Source organism: Camelina sativa, chromosome 5, assembly GCF_030686135.1.
Source record: "Camelina sativa cultivar CO46 ecotype springtype chromosome 5, ASM3068613v1".
NCBI classification, from domain to species: domain Eukaryota; kingdom Viridiplantae; phylum Streptophyta; class Magnoliopsida; order Brassicales; family Brassicaceae; genus Camelina; species Camelina sativa.
Genome location: NC_141884.1, coordinates 2,102,357 through 2,123,373, shown reverse-complemented (window position 1 = coordinate 2,123,373; position 21,017 = coordinate 2,102,357). Strand labels below are relative to the sequence as shown.

Here is a 21,017-nt window from a genome sequence, read left to right as displayed (position 1 = left end):
TTAAACGTAAACCCCTGAAGAAAGAAACGTAAGGTATAAAACAAAACAACAAGTGAAAATCCAATGATCGGTTCGAAAATAAAAGAACAGAGCCTAGTTTAGGAGAATGTCACCAAGATACTGTACTAGAGAGAGAGGAACAAAACCGTTGAAGACGTAACACAGAGAAGAAGCGTGTTCATCAAAGCCATCATCCAAAACCTTAAAGAAAAAAAAAACAGAACAACAAGTTAGAAACAAAACCCTAGAAAAGAACAAGTAAGTTAAAATCCAATGATCGATTCAAAGGAAAACATTAGAGACTAGTTTAGAAGAATGTCACCTCCAACGTAACGACCGAGCGAAGATACTGTACTAGAGAGAGGAACAAAATCCTTGAAGACGTAACATAGAGAAGAAGTGTATCCATATCAAAGCCATCATCATTGATTGATAAAAGCATTATCTAAAACCTGAAAAAAAGAACAGAACAACAAGTTAGAAACAAACTCTAGAAATAAAAAAGCAAGCAAGTAAATTCCAATGATCGATTGTAAAAAACACCAGAGACGATCGAAGAGACTGTGATGGAGAGAGGAGTGAGGAAGAAAAAAAAAACATAATTAGGAAATTGAGACTGAGAGAGCATTATTACATAGATGAGGTATGAAGGCTATTGACGGTCGAGATCTGATCATGCAATTTTTAACGATGAAGATTAAAGCTACAAAGTCGGTAGTCAAACAACTTTGACTCTTTTGTCCAGCTGGCAAATATCCTTTCTTTCTTTTTTGTTCTTTTACAAAATTTCCTTATTTTCTTTCACAAAATTTCCTTTTTCAAAAACTAATTTGGTAAATTTAAAAGAGACCGTTAGAGAGATTGTAAACTATTTACTTTTTTTGTTTTCTCTTTCTGTTTTTTTTTTTTTTTTTTTTTTTTGCTATGCTCGATTCTTTGTTTTTATTTTTTATTTTCTAACAAGGATTAATTATGTTATTAAAAAAACATGATTTTGTTTATATGACTCTAAAAAACAATTGCTATTTTTTTAGTTTAAAACGAGATTTTACGTTTTTCTACAAAAACAAAAAAAGTTTGTGATTAAGCATTTTTTAGCCAAACATAAATTCAGTTTTGTTTTGTTTAGCAAAAAAAAAAAAATGTAATTATTCATTTTCGTCTGCTTCATTAACCAAACAAGAGGACACTTATGGTTGGACAACGTCGAATTTCTGATTCCTCTATTATCCTTTGCCAATACTCCACTCAATTTTATTGATTTTGATGTTATGTTTGGTTTATTGTTTTCAATAGTAAAAGAAGAAGCAAAACATAATGCAAAATAAAAGCAAAATACAAGCATAACCTAAGCAAAATACAAGCAAAATACAAAAACATGTTCGTTTCTCACATATATGTCTCCTTGATTCTCACATACTTAAAAATCTTTGTTTTCTCTCTCTCTTTTCAACCCTAGTGCATTATCAGTCCATCTAGATCTCTTTTCTTTATCTTTCTTTCATTTCGTTTCTCTCTTTCTCTCACATAACATGTTTAAATTTCTGAAAACATTGTTCTCCAAAGAAAAAAGAAGAACAGCACTCCGATCGAGGATGCGGTAACTAAGATAAACACTAAAAAAAAGGGTGTATTACATCAATTAAATTATGTCATAATAAATGATACTAATTTAAATTACTTATTGACATTGATCATTAATATTAATATTAATTTCTTTGACATCAATTCATCAAAATTGATGCAAATTTATATTAATTTGTATCACTTTCAAAATATTGATACAAATATATATATATATATATATATTCCCATCACTTAAATAATCGATGTATTAACTAATTTTTACTAACATCACTTAAAATATATATTTAAAAATTACATTAAAAAAATGCTAATATAATTTGTATAAATTACGCCAAAGTTAATTATGCGATTTAGTTTGGATTGTTAAAACTGATGTATTTTTTACCTTAATTTGCCTCATTTAAAATGTTTGAGACTAATATAACCAATTTTATCTTTATTAAAATAATTAAAATATTAAAATAGTAATGTTTGCATCGATTTTCAGTAAATGATAGGATTTTTATTGGGCGGTAGTAAATTTTTATTGGGCGAGAGATTTTTAGCAAACAAATAATTGTTATTTAAGTTTCCTTAGTTAACCGAAATTTATGGCAAGAAAAAAATCTTTTTGATCTATATCTAGCAGTTACAATATCTTCTAATTTAATATTTTTGTTATAATATCTAGCAGTTACAATATCTCCTAATTAATAAAACCTACTACGAAAACCAAACCTTATAATTAAAAAACTTCTCCTCATCTTCTATGTCAGTCATATACTTATGTGAAATCAGATTTCTTTGTGAGTCCAGCTTTCTCTGAATAAACTCCATCTTTCCGGTGAGGATGTTGAACCTCTTGGTTAAAGAACACTCCTGTCGGCATCTGAAAGATTTTTTTTAAATGTGATGATGACGTAGTATTCTTCTACTTGTGTCTTACGGAGGAGACATGTGCTTCTGGCGAAGATTGGGAGTGAATCCAACTGGACTTTCTTTCTTTCACGGCAGTCGCCGGTGCAGCACACGAGAAATCTGTTTTCTCGGATGGCTGTTTTGATGAGGGAGAGTGATTAGGGACGGCAGTGGCTTGTTGAGAAGAGGTGGAGTTTCTTGACCGCGGAAGCAGTGGTTCTTATGACGGGGCTTAAGATGTTGGCCGCTTGAGTTTTCATAATCTCTTTTATTATCCTACTAGGATGTCGGCGCGACCGCACAGGAAAGTAAAAACTTGAAATGATTAATATTGTTAATTTTACATTTCGAGTAAAAAATGGAACAAAATATTTGTTGGATCAAAACATTGCAACTTTATATAAGTAAAGAGTAACAAAAACAAAAAAGTGTGAAATAAAAAGGTGTAAAAAATAATAGATGTGATCTTTGAAATATTGAGGTACAACAAAGAGGTGTAAACATAGAGGTATGAAATAAAAAGGTGAAAAAATAAATAGATTTGATTTTTGAAACATGGAGGTACAACAAAGAGATGCAAAACTTAAGAGGTGTGAATTTTGAAAGATGGGGACACGACGAAAATACATGATTAATAATATGCAACTGTTAGGATCATTAATAATTTTAAACCGTTAATTAGAAAAGTGGAACTAATCTCATCCATTGGATTAAAGTTGACACAAAAAATGGGTTTACTATTATATCTTTTAAAATTAAAAAAAACACTTCAATAAAACAATTCTTTAGTTTTACTTATTAACTTGTAAATTTTGAAAATACTCAGTAAATAATTTTTCAAAACTTGTTTATGTTGTCCAGAGAAAGTTTCTATATAATAAACAAAGAGGTGTAAGACATAGAGGTGTGAAATAAAAAGGTGTAAAAATTAATAGATGTGATCTTTGAAACATGGAGGTACAACAAAGAGGTGTAAACATAGATGTGTGAAATAAAAAAGGTGTAAAAATAAATAGATGTGATTTTTGAAACATGGAGGTACAACAAAGAGATGCAAAAATTAAGAGGTGTGATTTTTGAAATATGGGGTACGACGAAAAGACAAGATTAATAATTTGCAACTGATGGGATCATTAATAATTTTAAACCGTTAGAGGGAAAAGTGGAACTAATCTCATCCGTTAGATTAAAGTTCACACAAAAAAATAGGTTTGCTATTATATATTTAGAAAACACTTCAATAAAACAATTCTTTAGTTTTATTTATTAACTTGTAAGTTTTGAAAATACTCAGAAAGCAATTTTTCGAAACTTGTTTATGTTGTCCAGAAAAGTTTGTATATAATAAACAAAGAGGTGTAAGACATAGATGTGTAAAATAAAAAGGTGTAAATATTAATAGATGTGATATTGAAACATGGAGGTACAACAAAGAGGTGTAAACATAGATGTGTAAAATAAAAAATATGTAAAAATAGATAGATGTGATTTTTGAAACATGGAGGTACAACAAAGAGATGCAAAAATTAAGAGGTGTGATTTTTGAAAGATGGGGGTACGACGAAAAGACACGATTAATAATTTGCAATTGTTGGGATCATTAATAATTTTAAACCGTTAGATGGAAAATTGGAATTAATCTCATCCGTTGGATTAAAGTTGACGCAAAAAGTGGGTTTGCTATTATATTTTTTAAAAAACACTTCAATAAAACAATTCTTTAGTTTTATTTATTAACTTATAAGTTTTGAAAATACTTAGAAAACAATTTTTCGAAACATGTTTATGTTGTCCAGAAAAGTTTATATATAATAAACAAAGAGGTGTAAGACATAGAGGTGTGCAATAAAAAGGTGTAAAAATTAAAGGATGTGATCTTTGAAACATGGAGGTACAACCAAGAGATGTAAACATAGAGGTATGAGATAAAAAAAAGTGTAAAAATAAATAGATGTGATTTTTGAAACATGGAGGTACAACAAAGAGATGCAAAACTTAAGATGTGTGATTTTTGAAAGATGGAGGCACGACGAAAATACACGATTAATAATTTGCAACTGTTGGGATCATTAATAATTTTAAACCCCTAGATGGAAAAATGTGTGCGGTTTTCACTAGATTGAAGTTTATATCCGTATCCACCAAAAATTAGGAATTGATTTCCCACTTATGTCTATGAATCGGTACCATCATGTTCTTCAATCAACAACAGCGAAAACGAAGTCAATGTGGTGAAACATGTGATAATAATATCTCACCTTTTGATGTTTTCTTCTTTGGGTTAAACACTAATTTTAGAAATTACTTGCATTTTATTTTTTTTTGCAGATTCCAGATCACTCTAAAAGTGACTGTTTTACATTATGTTTTAAAAAAATTGTATATACAGATTAATTAGATAGTCATCAAAAACTAAATAAGTTACCTTTAGTAGATCTTTTCTTTCTAACTTGACTTGTCATTTGGTCGTGCTTATGCTTTCTAGAATTTGATTTTGTGTTGTCACAAGTATGTCTGACTTTTTCTTCGACACTCACTATTTCCCTACTCATTTGTAATATTTCTATATATTATCAAAATATTTGATACCAAGAAAGTATTAGAAATTAAAATTCAATTAAAATTTTAAAAGCTTTATTTACAAAAGAATAGAAACTAACCTGGATCATTTATATCTAATGGACATCCTACAGAATTTTTTTTTTTTTTTTTACATTTATACCATGTTTGTTAAAAACATAAATAGGTTAAATAATAGAACATATATAAATTTATAATTATACCATGTTTGTTAAAAAGTTTTGGCTTAGCATCACTGCATATCATCGTGCCTCTCGTATCTTGGTTTTGGTTTTTCCAGAAAGTCAAAAAAAAATCTGCAAATTGAGAATTAGAAACATTAGCCATGCAAAAAAATATAGCACGCGTATTTATTCAACGGATCAAAAACATGAAAACCGGAAAGGCTAAAAATATTGAAGAGTATAAAAGTTTACAAAAATAAGATTAATGTATGAACTTAGTAGTGTCGACTAACAATAATAATAATCTAACCGAATAAACACTACAGGTCAGCGAAAATATTAAATTACCTTGAATTAGAGATTGATACTTGTTAGTTAAAAAACACTTCAATTAAACAATCTTTTAGTACTCAGAAAACAATTTTTTGAAACTTATGTTGTCCAAAAAGTTAATATATAATAAACAAAGAGGTATAAGACATAGAGGTGTGAAATAAAAAGGTGTCAAAATTAATAGATGAGAAACATGTAGATACAACAAAGAGGTGTAAGACATAGATGTATGAAATAAAAAGGTGTTAAAATTAAGAGGTGTGATTTTTGAAAGATGGGGGTGTAATGAAAAGACATGAATAATAGGTTCAACAAAGAGGTGTAAGACATAGAGGTACAACAAAGAGGTGTAACACATAGAGGTGTGAAATTAAAAGGTGTAAAAATTAATGGATGTGATTTTTAAAACCAGGAGGTACAACAAAGAGATGCAAAGACTAAGAGGTGTGATTTAAAAGGTGTAAACATAAATGGATGTGATTTTTGAAATCAGGAGGTACAACAAAGAGATGCAAAGACTAAGAGGTGTGATTTTTGAAAGATGGGGGTGCGACGAAAAGACACGATTAATAATTTTAAACCGTTGGATTAAAACTGGAACCAATCTCATCCGTTGGATTAAAAGTTGACACAAAAAATGGGTTTGCTATTATATATAGACACCATTTTGTTTCACACCTTTTTGTTTCACACCTCTTTGTTTTCACACTCTTTGTTTTTATATATATAATAGCAAACCCACTTTTTGCGTCATCTTTAATCTAACGGCTGAGATTGGTTCTATTATTTCATATTGAAACTTATTAATGATCCCAACAGTTATAAGTTTTTTATTTAATAATGAGTGAAACTGTATCAAAGAAAAATTAAAATTAAAATATGTCCACACCTTTTAAAAACAAAATAAAATAAATTTTAAATATTAAAATAGTTTTTACCAAAAATTACGATAAGTAGACGCAATTGTAAACTCTATTGTTTTATTAAATTTTTGTATTGCTATAATAAATTCTAAAATTTTAGTTAGTTTATAGAATAACTTTGAATATTAGATATTAATATCCAAATTATTTAGATTCAACATAAAACAGAAAATATGTTTCGACGAATAATGATTTGTTAGTTATTGATGAAGAGACAAATAAATAGAAAGTTCAAAAGACATGACTATTTAAATAAACACATCTATTAGAATGAAAAGTTGTGATGCAAAAATATGAATAAATTATAGTGAAAAGTCGCAACTCTACAATGAACAGATACAACTATTTGAGTTTTAAAAAAACAAATAAAAATATTTTTTTACAAAAAAATATTACGAAAAGTCCGAAATGTTGTTTCGCATTTATTTATATTGTTATTATTATTTTTAAATATTAAACTATTTTTTAACGAAAAGTTATGATAAATAGATGCAACTACAAATTGTATAGTAAGTTGTATTAAAATTCTCTGTTGCTATAATCATTTTTAAAATTTTAGTTAGATTATAGAATAACGTTGAATATGCGATATTAAAATTCAATTATTTAGATTCAACATAAAATAGAAAATTTGTTTCATCGGACTTAATAGTTACTAATGAAAAGACAAATATAAAGAGAGTTCAAAAAACATGATTATTTAAATAGACACACTTATTAGAACGTAAAGTTGTGATGAAAAAATAAATAAAATATAGTGAAAAGACACAACTCTATAATGAACAGAGGGAATATAACAATTTGAATTTTTTTTGAAAAAATCAAATAAAAACAAAAATTTTACGAAAATGTACTACGAAAAATCGCAACTGTTATGTCTGCACTTGATTATATAAACTGCTTTTAAATAGAAGGCATCTTTATTACCATATTGACAATTCAAATTCAAAAACTCATTATATAATCCATCTAACTTTTCTTTACTTCAGTTTTCATTTTTCTGTTTTCTCTAATTTTATTTCTTTCTTCTTTCTTTATTTGTTTTCATCATTTGTTTGCTTGTTTCTCTTTACTTCAATCTCCGTTTTTCTTTTTTCTCTAATTTTATTTCTTTATTCTTTCTTTATTTGTTTTCATCATCTGTTTGCATGTTTCTCTTTACTTCAGTCTCCATTTTTTCTGTTTTCTCTAGTTTTATTTCTTTCTTCTTACTTTATTTGTTTTTATCATCTGTTTGCTTGTTTCTCTTTACTTTAGTCTCCTTTTTTCTGTTTTCTCCAATTTTATTTCTTTCTTCTTTCTTTATTTGTTTTCATCATCTGTTTACTTGTTTCTCTTTACTTCAGTCTCCATTTTTTTTTCTCTAATTTTATTTCTTTCTTCTTTCTTTATTTGTTTTCATCATCTCTTTGCTTGTTTCTTTTTATTTCAGTCTCCATTTTTCTGTTTTCTCTAGTTTTATTTCTTTCTTATTTCTTTACTTATTTTCATCATCTGTTTGCTTATTTCTCTTTACTTCACTCTCCATTTTTCTACTTTCCATAATTTTATTTCTTTCTTCTTTCTTTATTTGTTTTCATCATCTGTTTGGTTGTTTCTCTTTACTTTAGTCATCCATTTTTCTGCTTTCCATAATTTTATTTCTTTCTTCTTTCGTTATTTGTTTTCATCATCTGTTTACTTGTTTCTCTTTAATTCAGTCTTCATTTTTCTGCTTTCCATAATTTTATTTCTTTCTTCTTTCTTTATTTGTTTTCATCATCTGTTTGGGTTTTTCTCTTTACTTTAGTCTCCATTTTTCTGCTTTCTATAATTTTATTTCTTTCTTCTTTCTTTATTTGTTTTTATCATCTGTTTACTTGTTTCTCTTTAGTTCAATCTCCATTTTTCCGTTTTCTCTAATTTTATTTATTTATTCTTTCTTTATTTGTTTTCATCATATGTTTGCTTGTTTCTCTTTAATTCAGTCACCATTTTTCTTTTTTTCTCTAATTTTATTTCTTTCTTCCTTCTTTATTTGTTTTCATCATCTGTTTGCTTGTGCCTCTTTACTTCAGTCTCCATTTTTCTGCTTTCTCTAATTTTATTTATTTCTTCTTTCTTTATTTGTTTTCATCATCTCTTTGCTTGTTTCTCTTTACTTCAGTCTCCATTTTTCTGTTTTCTCTAATTTTCTTTCTTTCTTCTTTCTTTATTGGTTTTCATCATCTGTTTGTTTGTTTCTCTTTACTTCAGTCTCCATTTTTTCTGTTTTCTCTAATTTTATTTCTTTTTTCTTTCTTTATTTGTTTTCATCATCTGTTTACTTGTTTCTCTTTACTTCAGTCTCCATTTTTTTTTCTCTAATTTTATTTCTTTCTTCTTTCTTTATTTGTTTTCATCATCTGTTTGCTTGTTTCTCTTTACTTCAGTCACTATTTTTCTTTTTTCTCTAATTTTATTTCTTTCTTCTTTCTTTATTTGTTTTCATCATCTCTTTGCTTGTTTCTCTTTACTTCAGTCCCCATTTTTCTTTTTTTTTTTTCTCTAATTTTATTTTTTTCTTTATTTGTTTTCATCATCTGTTTGCTTGTTCCACTTTACTTAAGTCTCCATTTTTCTTTTTTTCTCTAATTTTATTTCTTTCTTCTTTTTTTATTTATTTCCATCTTCTTTTTGATTGTTTCTCTTTACTTCAGTCTCCATTTTTCTTTTTTCTTTAATTTTATTTCTTTCTTCTTTCTTTATTTGTTTTCATCATCTCTTTGCTTGTTTCTCTTTACTTCAGTCCCCATTTTTCTTTTTTTCTCTAATTTTATTTTTTTCTTTATTTGTTTTCATCATCTGTTTGCTTGTTTCTCTTTACTTCAGTATCCATTTTTATTTTTTCTTTAATTTTAAATCTTTCTTCTTTCTTCATTTGTTTTCATCATCTCTTTGCTTGTTTCTCTTTAATTCAGTCCCCATTTTACTTTTTTTTTTCTCTAATTTTATTTATTTCTTCTTTCATTATTTGTTTTCATCATCTGTTTGCTTGTTTTTCTTTACTTCAGTCTCTATTTTTCTGTTTTCTCTAATTTTATTTCTTTCTTCTTTCTTTATTTGTTTTCATCATCTGTTTGCTTGTTTCTCTTTACTTCAATCTCCGTTTTTCTTTTTTCTCTAATTTTATTTCTTTCTTCTTTCTTTATTTGTTTTCATCATCTGTTTGCTTGTGCCTCTTTACTTCAGTCTCCATTTTTCTGCTTTCTCTAATTTTATTTCTTTCTTCTTTCTTTATTTGTTTTTATCATCTTTTTGCTTGTTTCTCTTTACTTCAGTCTCCATTTTTCTGTTTTCTCTAGTTTTATTTCTTTCTTCTTTCTTTATTGGTTTTCATCATCTGTTTGCTTGTTTCTCTTTACTTCAATCTCCGTTTTTCTTTTTTCTCTAATTTTATTTCTTTCTTCTTTCTTTATTTGTTTTCATCATCTGTTTGCTTGTGCCTCTTTACTTCAGTCTCCATTTTTCTGCTTTCTCTAATTTTATTTCCTTCTTCTTTCTTTATTTGTTTTCATCATCTCTTTGCTTGTTTCTCTTTACTTCAGTCTCCATTTTTCTGTTATCTCTAGTTTTATTTCTTTCTGCTTTCTTTATTGGTTTTTATCATCTGTTTGCTTGTTTCTCTTTACTTCAATCTCTAATTTTTCTGTTTTCTTTAATTTTATTTCTTTCTTCTTTCTTTATTTGTTTTCATCATCTGTTTACTTGTTTCTCTTTACTTCAGTCTCCATTTTTTTTTTCTCTAATTTTTTTTTTCTTTCTTTACATGTTTTCATCATCTGTTTGCTTGTTTCTCTTTACTTCAGTCTCCATTTTTCTTTTTTCTTTAATTTTATTTCTTTCTTTTTTCTTTCTTTGTTTTCATCATCTCTTTGCTTGTTTCTCTTTACTTCAGTCCCCATTTTTCTTTTTTTTCTCTAATTTTATTTTTTTCTTTATTTGTTTTCATCATCTGTTTGCTTGTTCCTCTTTACTTCAGTCTCCATTTTTATTTTTTTCTCTAATTTTATTTCTTTCTTCTTTCTTTATTTATTTCCATCTTCTGTTTGATTGTTTCTCTTTACTTCAGTCTCCATTTTTCTTTTTTCTTTAATTTTATTTCTTTCTTCTTTCTTTATTTGTTTTCATCATCTCTTTGCTTGTTTCTCTTTACTTCAGTCCCCATTTTTCTTTTTTTTCTCTAATTTTATTTTTTTCTTTAATTGTTTTCATCATCTGTTTGCTTGTTCCTCTTTACTTCAGTCTCTATTTTTCTTTTTTCTCTAATTTTATTTCTTTCTTCTTTCTTTCTTTATTTCCATCTTCTGTTTGATTGTTTCTCTTTACTTCAGTCTCCAATTTTCTTTTTTCTTTAATTTTATATCTTTCTTCTTTCTTCATTTGTTTTCATCATCTTTTTGCTTGTTTCTCTTTACTTCAGTCCCCATTTTACTTTTTTCTCTAATTTTATTTATTTCTTCTTTCATTATTTGTTTTCATCATCTGTTTGCTTGTTTTTCTTTACTTCAGTCTCATTTTTCTGTTTTCTCTAATTTTATTTCTTTCTTCTTTCTTTATTTGTTTTCATCATCTGTTTGCTTGTTTCTCTTTACTTCAATCTCCGTTTTTCTTTTTTCTCTAATTTTATTTTTTTCTTCTTTCTTTATTTGTTTTCATCATCTGTTTGCTTGTGCCTCTTTACTTTAGTCTCTATTTTTCTGATTTCTCTAATTTTATTTCTTTCTTCTTTCTTTATTTGTTTTCATCATCTCTTTGCTTGTTTCTCTTTACTTCAGTCTCCATTTTTCTGTTTTCTCTAGTTTTATTTCTTTCTTCTTTCTTGATTGGTTTTCATCATCTGTTTGCTTGTTTCTCTTTACATCAATCTCTAATTTTTCTGTTTTCTCTAATTTTATTTTTTTCTTTTTTCTTTACTTGTTTTCATCATCTGTTTGCTTGTTTCTCTTTACTTCAGTCACCATTTTTCTTTTTTCTCTAATTTTATTTCTTTCTTCTTTCTTTATTTGTTTTCATCATTTATTTGCTTGTTTCTCTTTACTTCAGTCTCCATTTTTCTTTTTCCTCTAATTTTATTTTTTTCTTTATTTGTTTTCATCATCTGTTTGCTTGTTCCTCTTTACTCCAGTCATCAACTGTTTGCTTGTGCCTGTTTACTTCAGTCTCCATTTTTCTGCTTTCTCTAATTTTATTTCTTTCTTCTTTCTTTATTTGTTTTCATCATCTTTTTGCTTGTTTCTCTTTACTTCAGTCTCCATTTTTCTGTTTTCTCTAGTTTTATTTCTTTCTTCTTTCTTTATTGATTTTCATCATCTGTTTGCTTGTTTCTCTTTACTTCAATCTCTAATTTTTCTGTTTTCTCTAATTTTATTTCTTTATTCTTTCTTTATTTGTTTTCATCATCTGTTTACTTGTGTCTCTTTACTTCAGTCTCCATTTTTTTTTTCTCTAATTTGATTTTTTTCTTCTTTCTTTACTTGTTTTCATCATCTGTTTGCTTGTTCTTTTTTCTCTAATTTTATTTCTTTCTTCTTTCTTTATTTGTTTTCATCATCTATTTGCTTGTTTCTCTTTACTTCAGTCTCCATTTTTCTTTTTCCTCTAATTTTATTTTTTTCTTTATTTGTTTTCATCATCTGTTTGCTTGTTCCTCTTTACTCCAGTCTCCATTTTTCTTTTTTCTCTAATTTTATTTCTTTCTTCTTTCTTTATTTATTTTCATCTTCTTTTTTATTGTTTCTCTTTACTTCAGTCTCCATTTTTCTTTTTTCTTTAATTTTATTTCTTTCTTCTTTTTTTTATTTGTTTTCATCATCTCTTTGCTTGTTTCTCTTTACTTCAGTCCTCATTTTTCTTTTTTCTCTAATTTTATTTTTTTCTTTATCTGTTTTCATCATCTGTTTGCTTGTTCCTCTTTACTTCAGTCTCCATTTTTCTTTTTTTCTCTAATTTTATTTCTTTCTTCTTTCTTTATTTATTTCCATCTTTTGTTTGATTGTTTCTCTTTACTTCAGTCTCCATTTTTCTTTTTTCTTTAATTCTATATCTTTCTTCTTTCTTTATTTGTTTTCATCATCTCTTTGCTTGTTTCTCTTTACTTCAGTCCCCATTTTTCTTTTCTTTTTTTTTCTAATTTTATTTATTTCTTCTCTCATTATTTGCTTTCATCATCTGTTTGCTTTTTTTTTTTTACTTCAGTCTCCATTTTTCTGTTTTCTCTAATTTTATTTCTTTCTTCTTTCTTTATTTGTTTTCATCATCTGTTTGCTTGTTTCTTTTTACTTCAATCTCCGTTTTTTTTTCTCTAATTTTATTTCTTTCTTCTTACTTTATTTGTTTTCATCATATGTTTGCTTGTTCCTCTTTACTTCAGTCTCCATTTTTCTGTTTTCTCTAATTTTATTTCTTTCTTATTTCTTTATTTGTTTTCATCATCTGTTTGCTTGTTTTTCTTTACTTCAGTCTCCATTTTTCTATTTAATCTAATTTTATTTCTTTCATCTTTTTTTATTTGTTTTTATCATCTGTTTGTTTGTTTCTCTTTACTTCAGTCTCCATTTTTTTTTCTCTAATTTTTTTCTTCTTCTTTCTTTATTTGTTTTCATCATCTGTTTACTTGTTTCTCTTTACTTCAGTCTCCATTTTTCTGCTTTCCATAATTTTATTTCTTTCTTCTTTCTTTATTTGTTTTCATCATCTATTTACTTGTTTCTCTTTACTTCATTCTCCATTTTTCTGCTTTCTATAATTTTATTTCTTTCTTCTTTTTTTTATTTGTTTTCATCATCTGTTTGCTTGTTTCTCTATACTCCAGTCTCCATTTTTTTTTCTCTAATTTTAGTTTTTTCTTCTTTCTTTATTTGTTTTCATCATCTGTTTACTTGTTTCTCTTTACTTCAGTCTCTATTTTTCTGCTTTCCATAATTTTATTTCTTTCTTCTTTCTTTATTTGTTTTCATCATCTGTTTGGTTGTTTCTCTTTACTTTAGTCTCCATTTTTCTGCTTTCCATAATTTTATTTCTCTCTTCTTTCTTTATTTGTTTTCATCATCTCTTTACTTGTTTCTCTTTACTTCAGTCTCCATTTTTCTGTTTTCTCTAATTTTATTTCTTTCTTCTTTCTTTATTTGTTTTCATCATCTGTTTGCTTGTTTCTCTTTACTTCAATCTCCGTTTTTCTTTTTTCTCTAATTTTATTTCTTTTTTCTTTCTTTATTTGTTTTCATCATCTGTTTGCTTGTGCCTCTTTACTTCAGTCTCCATTTTTCTGCTTTCTCTAATTTTATTTCTTTCTTCTTTCTTTATTTGTTTTCATCATCTCTTTTCTTGTTTCTCTTTACTTCAGTTTCCATTTTTTCTGTTTTCTCTTATTTTATTTGTTTTTTCTTTCTTTATTTGTTTTCATCATCTCTTTGCTTATTTCTCTTTACTTCAGTCTCCATTTTTTCTGTTTTCTCTAATTTTATTTCTTTCTTCTTTCTTTATTTGTTTTCATCATATGTTTACTTGTTTCTCTTTACTTCAGTCTCCATTTTTCTGTTTTCTCTAATTTCATTTCTTTCTTCTTTCTTTAATTGTTTTCATCATCTGTTTGCTTGTTTCTCTTTATTAAATTACCTTGAATTAGAGATTGATGCTTGTTAGTTAAAAAACACTTCAATTAAACAATCTTTTAGTACTCAGAAAACAATTTTTGAAACTTATGTTGTCCAAAAAGTTAATATATAATAAACAAAGAGGTGCAAGACATAGATGTGTGAAATAAAAAAGTGTCAAAATTAATAGATGAGAAACATGTAGATACAACAAAGAGGTGTAAGACATAGAGGTATGAAATAAAAATGTGTTAAAATTAAGAGGTGTGATTTTTGAAAGATGGGGGTGTAATGAAAAGACATGAAGAATAGGTACAACAAAGAGGTGTAACACATAGAAGTGTGAAATTAAAAGGTGTAAAAATTAATGGATGTGATTTTTGAAACCAGGAGGTACAACAAAGAGATGCAAAGAATAAGAAGTGTGATTTAAAAGGTGTAAAAATAAATGGATGTGATTTTTGAAATCAGAAGGTACAACAAAGAGATGCAAAGATTAAGAGGTGTGATTTTTGAAAGATGGAGGTGCGACGAAAAGACACAATTAATAATTTTAATCCGTTGGATTAAAATTGGAACTAATCTCATCAGTTGGATTAAATGTTGACACAAAAAAGTGAGTTTGCTATTATATATAGATTCTCTATTTTTTTTTATTAAGTAATTTTGTTGTTTTGGTCAGCTATTATAATTTTAATTATTATTCTCGTAATTGTACGTTTGTACCACAATTTTTTCAGTTATTTGATTTTTAGTTTTAATTATTTTTGTAAATGACTCAATTGTCAAAATTATTAAAATTTAAATTAATTTTAACATCAATTTATGTAAATAAAATAATTATTAAAATCAAATAATCAAACCGATAGAAATATATAAAATCAAATAATTATTGAAATTAGTTTTAATATCAGTTATCTATAACTGATAAAAATATTTAATATCACTTATTATAACAATTGATTTATATTAATTGATGCAAAATTTAGATCACTTTTTGTAAGTGATGCATGTTAAAATCATTTAGAAAATCGATGTAAATATTTTGTATATTAACATCAGTTTGAAAAAATTGATACAAATTATTTGCATCAACAAGATGTAAATTATTTGTTAAAGTGATGCAAATTATTTTTCAATCATTTAAATCTGATACAAATATTTAAAATAAATGATGTTAACCAATCTTTTTTTTTTGGAGTGTGACTATCAACTGCCAAAAGTCTTTGCTATGTAAATATAAAAATTCACTAGAATTAGTAACAATATATAGGGACTCCTAGATTTTGTCATTTATATATTTCCTTTTAAATCACAAGACATGAAGCACACAATTGACAAAAGCAAATAGTATTAGGAAGAAATGGGACTATTTGGTCGGAACGCAATTCAAGGATACACTCTGCCAAATATTGCAATGGAGATAAGCTCAAAAAAGGAAATTCAACTTCTTATGCGCAGAAGGCTTATTGGACTCGAGAAAGAAGAAAGCCGCCGCCCTACATCATATCATCACCAACTTTACTAGACCAGACCTTTTGTAAACGCTGCTATGCTCATCCTATGTAACGGTGACTCTTTCAAATTTATAAACCGGTATCTATTTTTTTTTTTAAATGGGACTATTTTATTACTTAAAGAGTTTAGATATAGAAAGATAGATGGAACTACACATTGTTCCATATATATTAACGCTCTTTTATAAGATAAACCCAACAGCAACTTGAACTAGGCTACTGTTGAACGCTAACAAAAGGCTATGCTCGGTCAATTGTTTTCACGTTTAACCACCGTGTTGGACCATGCAGTGGGAATCACGTAGATACCAATCGATGACAGAAGGTAATCACGGTGAGACCCAAAGAAACCACCAAACTCAAGTCGATCACGTATTGCCGGATCAATTTCTACTATCTTGGTACCATTTGAATCATACTTGCCTGGTAAGCGTCCAATTGGTCCGTGCTTCCCACGGTTAGTGTGAATTGTCAAAGTTCTGATAGCTCCACCAATCACATTTTGTACTCCACTTAACCCAGTCACATATTCAACTTGATTCAGTCTTACCTGCGTTTAATTTCATCAGAGAGTGATCTTCACAGAAGCTTTCTTAAAGAGAAAATGGCTTTTTTACTGACACAAAACTTACAGATAGAAAGTTGTGTCCCTCTGAGTTACCATACTTTCGAGACAGGACTAGAGCTCCATTCTCCAAGTAGCCGAATTGAACAGATGTTATATGTTGACTGTTGAAAGAAACGTATATATGAGAGACCATGGTGTGTCCCTTCTCGTTCCATCGAACATCATTGCATGAAGCTCTTCCCACTGGTCCTGCTTTTATCATCTCTGTATCATAAGCAGTTGAAAAGAACAGTGATTTTAAAGAGAGATGAAGAAAGATAGAGTAAGGACGACTACATATATAAGAGAGTCTCCCTATCTAAGTCCGCCTCCCCAAGAGTTGACTTTTCTTTATGGTGTTCCTCGGGAGCAAGCAAACTACACAGGTCCAGGTACGTTGAAGAATAACCTTGAGAATTTGTGCATAACTAAGAAGGCTCTTCGTTTGACCAAAGAGGCAAAGACCGTTTCCCCATTTTTCTAAGCATTTTGCTTTTATTATTCTTCACTAAACCTTTTGATCTAATTAAGGATATACACATACTAAATGTGAAAGATCACCAACGATATACTTCTTCCGTTTCACAAAGAGTGTCATTCTCACACTTTTCACACAAATTAAGAAAATATTGAATATACATATATGTTATTATTTAATAAGTTTTTAATAGATTATTTTAGTTATAATTAAGGGTACAACTAGGAAATCTAAGGTAAAATATGTATTGGAAATATAAAATAATGCATTGTTATTGTAAAGTGACATTTTTGTGAAACAAAAAATAATCTCCAGAATGACACTCTTTATGAAACGGAGAGAGTACATAAAAAGATCTCCTTATTTTACAAGAAGGTCAATGGAGAGGTTCACCCCTAGTATGGAGAGGTTCACCCCTAGTATGGCAGGGGTGAACCTCTCCATTGACCTCCTTGTAAAATAAGAAAATAAAATCTGTATATATTATTATAAAATTAAAAACTTAAACCACTCTTTTATAAACCTAAACCGACATATAATTTCCTTCTAATTGTAAAATCTAAATCCTAACCATCTCATTTGTAAACCAAAATTGACATATAATTTCGTTTCTAATTATAAAATCTAAACCCTAACCATCTCATTTGTAAACCCAAACTGACATATAATTTCGTTCTAATTGTAAAATCTAAACCCTAACCACCTCATTTGTAAACCCAACCGATATACAATTTCGTTTTAATTATAAAATCTAAACCCTATAAAAATTATTTGTAAACCCAAACCGACATATAATTTCGTTTTAATTGTAAAATCTAAACCCTAAACAATTTATTTGTAAACCCATATCGACACATAATTTTGTTCTAATTGTAAAATCTAAACCAAGCCAATATTTAACTTTCCTTAATTAAAAGTATACAGAATTTGTTTCCTTAATTGGTTTTATTTTTAATTTAATTTTAATTTATTTTAAAAATGAAATAATGTATATAAGATTTTGATTAGTTGAAAAGGAGTATGTGAACAAATACGTTCACCTCTCTAGAGGTAAACCTAAGTATTTTTCATCACGAAATACTCCCTCTCTTTTTATTTTCTCTTTTTTATATCACCAAAAGATATTGAAGCAAAATCAATTTCTGTCTTAAAGGAACATGATAATAGATTAATAGTCACAAAAAATCAAATTAAATTAAATTATGGATGAAAACTTAAAAAGAAATTAAAAAAAAAAACATTAACTTTAAACATCTTTTTTTTTTTAAACATCTTACATAATTGAAAAGAGGGAATATATTAGATATATTAAGAGTTGTAACTCAAATATGAGAAAAAAATGTGTCATTCCTCTCATCAATGCTGCTTTTAATATAATAGTGAGTGTAAATAAAAAAAACTCAGGACGTACTACTATCAAAGGACAAGAGCTATATATCGTTCAAGAGTCCTACCTAGTCTTAATCCAAGAAAACTTTTACAAGGCACAAAATAGCTCTTTCGAAATCGAACGTAACTTGGAAAGTAACCGGTCTTTGAGTTTGGTCTTATAACGGATGTGCTTAACAGGAATACCATCCACGATCGTCGGGATTTGGTAATGGAGGGCGGATGTATATCGAGGATCACATGCTTGATTGAAAGTTAGCTTGTTATCGTATGTGGGATTAACATAAATTCCAATGGATTTCAGACCGTCAAATTCATGAAAAGACCCAAAGAAGCCACCAAAATCACGACGATCACGTATCTTCACATCAGTTTCCCGCTTATATTTTTTCATATCTATGGATGATGAATAATAATTATTACTGTCACCAAAAGGCCCGTGCTTCCCCTGATTAGTGTGAAAATTCAAAGACTTTATCCCATTACAATCAATTGCACTCAACCCGGTCACATACTCATCGTCCTTCAATCTCACCTGTATATTGCATAAAGTTGCTTTTAACATAGGCCATCAGGAATAAGTAAAACAGAAGATGAATAATTCTAACAAAACTTACTATTTCGTAGTATCGACCTCCGGACGAACCGTATTTTTTAGACACGACATGAATTCCCTTGTGAAGATAGCCAAACTGAATACATCGTATGGACGTGTCGTCGAAAGCAACATGTATACTAGTTATCATGTTGTGTCCCTTCTCGTCCCAACTCTTATGAGAATAACGTTTTGACCCAATTGGTCCGATTTTGAACATCTCCCTATTACGCGAAAGAACTAATTAAACATAGAATTAATACTCTTTACTTTTAACAAAGAATTTGTTCTTGTGAGGAAGATCCATACTTATATAGACGAACCAAAGATTTACATACGTAATCTCTATAAGAAAACTTCCTTAAATCAACTTGAAAACAGTAGTTTTACTAAATTCAAAAGACCAAATATGTAAAACTATATATTATACTCGCCTTTTATTTGCTTGAGTTTATTTGTGATTAGGATACTAAATTCAAAAGACCAAATATGTTAAAAAATGCAGAAATATTTAACAAAATAAATATTTGGAGTTTTTGGAACTCCTTGCGACCTACGACGTGTCACGTTTTCATTGGTGGGAGAAGAAATTAACAAAAGGCAAAAAAAAAACTCGAAATCGCATCGGCGATTTCATATCTCTTCGTCGGCTCTGGTTGAATCATCTCTTCATCGGCTCTCACCAAATCGAAGATTTCAGACTCGAAATGGGAGAGTTTCGTTCAATGAACCTTCAATACCCTTTGCATTGGTACAAATTTAGCTTTATTTGTGCAAATTTGAGTTAGAACTTTGGTAATCCTTAGGTTCCAAGCAATATGGGTTTCTTTTAGAGCATTTGCTTGGTTGATGACTCTGGTAATTGAACCATGTCTCTCAAGTGCTGTGAAAGATTCAGGTTTTGTGTATTCTCCTTTTAGGGATTTATTGATATAGTGAATTGGTTTGTCAATAGGAAAATGAGCGTAAAAGCTAAATTCTGTTTCAGGCTCTAAGGTTATAAAGCCTAACTCCTCTTATCTCTCTTTCCCATTAGGAAGCCTTGTAAGATAATGGTTTGGTCTCTGTGAAGATTCAGGTTTTGTCATAAAACGTTGTTGATCAGGTGTTTGATTGTCTTCGCATGATTCCTTTTTCTGCAAAGAAGCAAAGTACATGTTTTCTGAAGTATTGTGTTTGTTTGATCACTGTTTCTGTTATGCTTTTTTTATCAATGTATTGTGTTATGTTATGTTATCAATGTAGTCAGTTTTCTATTGCCGAAGTCTTCTTATGAATGTTCTCTAGTTCCTGTTTAGTTCCTTGAGATTTCTTAATGGCTTATTATTAGCTGAATTTTCTGGTAGAGAAGTATGACAATATTTTTACCTGTTCAGATTCTTAACTGCAATTTTCTTTTCTCCCCTAGTCTTAGCTTTTGCGTACTATAATTGTTTACTGTAATGATATATAAAAAAAATTGTGGTGTGGAATTGCAGGTGGTACCCAAGATATACACTGATGTTCACCAGAAAATTACTCAGTCAAGTCTGGTGCAAGTCTGGTTAAGTGTAGGGCTCTCTTAGTCAAGTCTGGTTAAGTTTAGGTCTCTCTTATTCAAGTTTGGTTAAGTCTAGGTCTCTCTTAGGCTTTGATTGGAAGAGCATATGAAGAAGCTTTTTTAATTTTATCATCCAATCAACATTATCAACATTTATTAGGAGAGCATATGAGAGCATTTAGAAGCTGCAGATGCTCTCATGTGCTCTCTTCCTATATGCTCTCATTTGAAGCATTTCCCAAACATTTAACTATAAACTATTAATATATATTAAAATAATTTTAAATAATTAATTTATTTTGTAAAAATAGAAAATTATGTTTTCATAAAAGATAAATTTATTTGTTATAAGATAATATCTATAAGAAACTACTTAATGTTATTATCTAAAATAATACTCCCTTCGTTTCAAAATATAAGATGTTTTGGAGAAGTTTTTTGTTTCATAATATATGATGCTTTCAAATTTCAATGCAACTTTTAGATTAGTTTAGTATTTTATATTATCAAGTATTATTTCTGATTGGTTAAACTTGTTAAAAATAAAAATTTCTTAATCTGCGTGTTTTGCTTAAAACATCCTATATTTTGAAACGGAGGGAGTATAATAATTTATTTTAATACATTAAAATATTAATGTGGATATAACGTTTATAATATATATTATTGTTTTATTTTAGTTTAATGTGTTATATTATATATATTTTAAAAAGTTATTGAAATTAAAAATGTAAACATAGATATAAACTTTTATTAAAAAAAATATAATATATATTAATTATTTGTAATTAATG

The 21,017-nt window shown here is 28.0% G+C and overlaps 1 protein-coding gene and 1 pseudogene across 1 annotated transcript; both read right to left on the bottom strand.

Moving 5' to 3' along the window:
* Positions 1–15,447: 15,447 nt before the first annotated feature.
* LOC147943186 (jacalin-related lectin 24-like) lies at positions 15,448–16,524 on the bottom strand. The gene is made up of 2 exons (XM_087512815.1): positions 16,247–16,524; positions 15,448–16,164 (listed from the first exon to the last, which is right to left on the bottom strand). The coding sequence occupies exons 1-2, from the start codon at positions 16,442–16,444 to the stop codon at positions 15,865–15,867; spliced, it is 498 nt and encodes a 165-aa protein (XP_087368941.1). The 5' UTR covers positions 16,445–16,524; the 3' UTR covers positions 15,448–15,864.
* Positions 16,525–18,159: 1,635 nt separating this feature from the next.
* LOC147943185 (jacalin-related lectin 24 pseudogene) lies at positions 18,160–19,348 on the bottom strand (annotated as a pseudogene).
* Between the last annotated feature and the right edge of the window lie 1,669 nt (positions 19,349–21,017).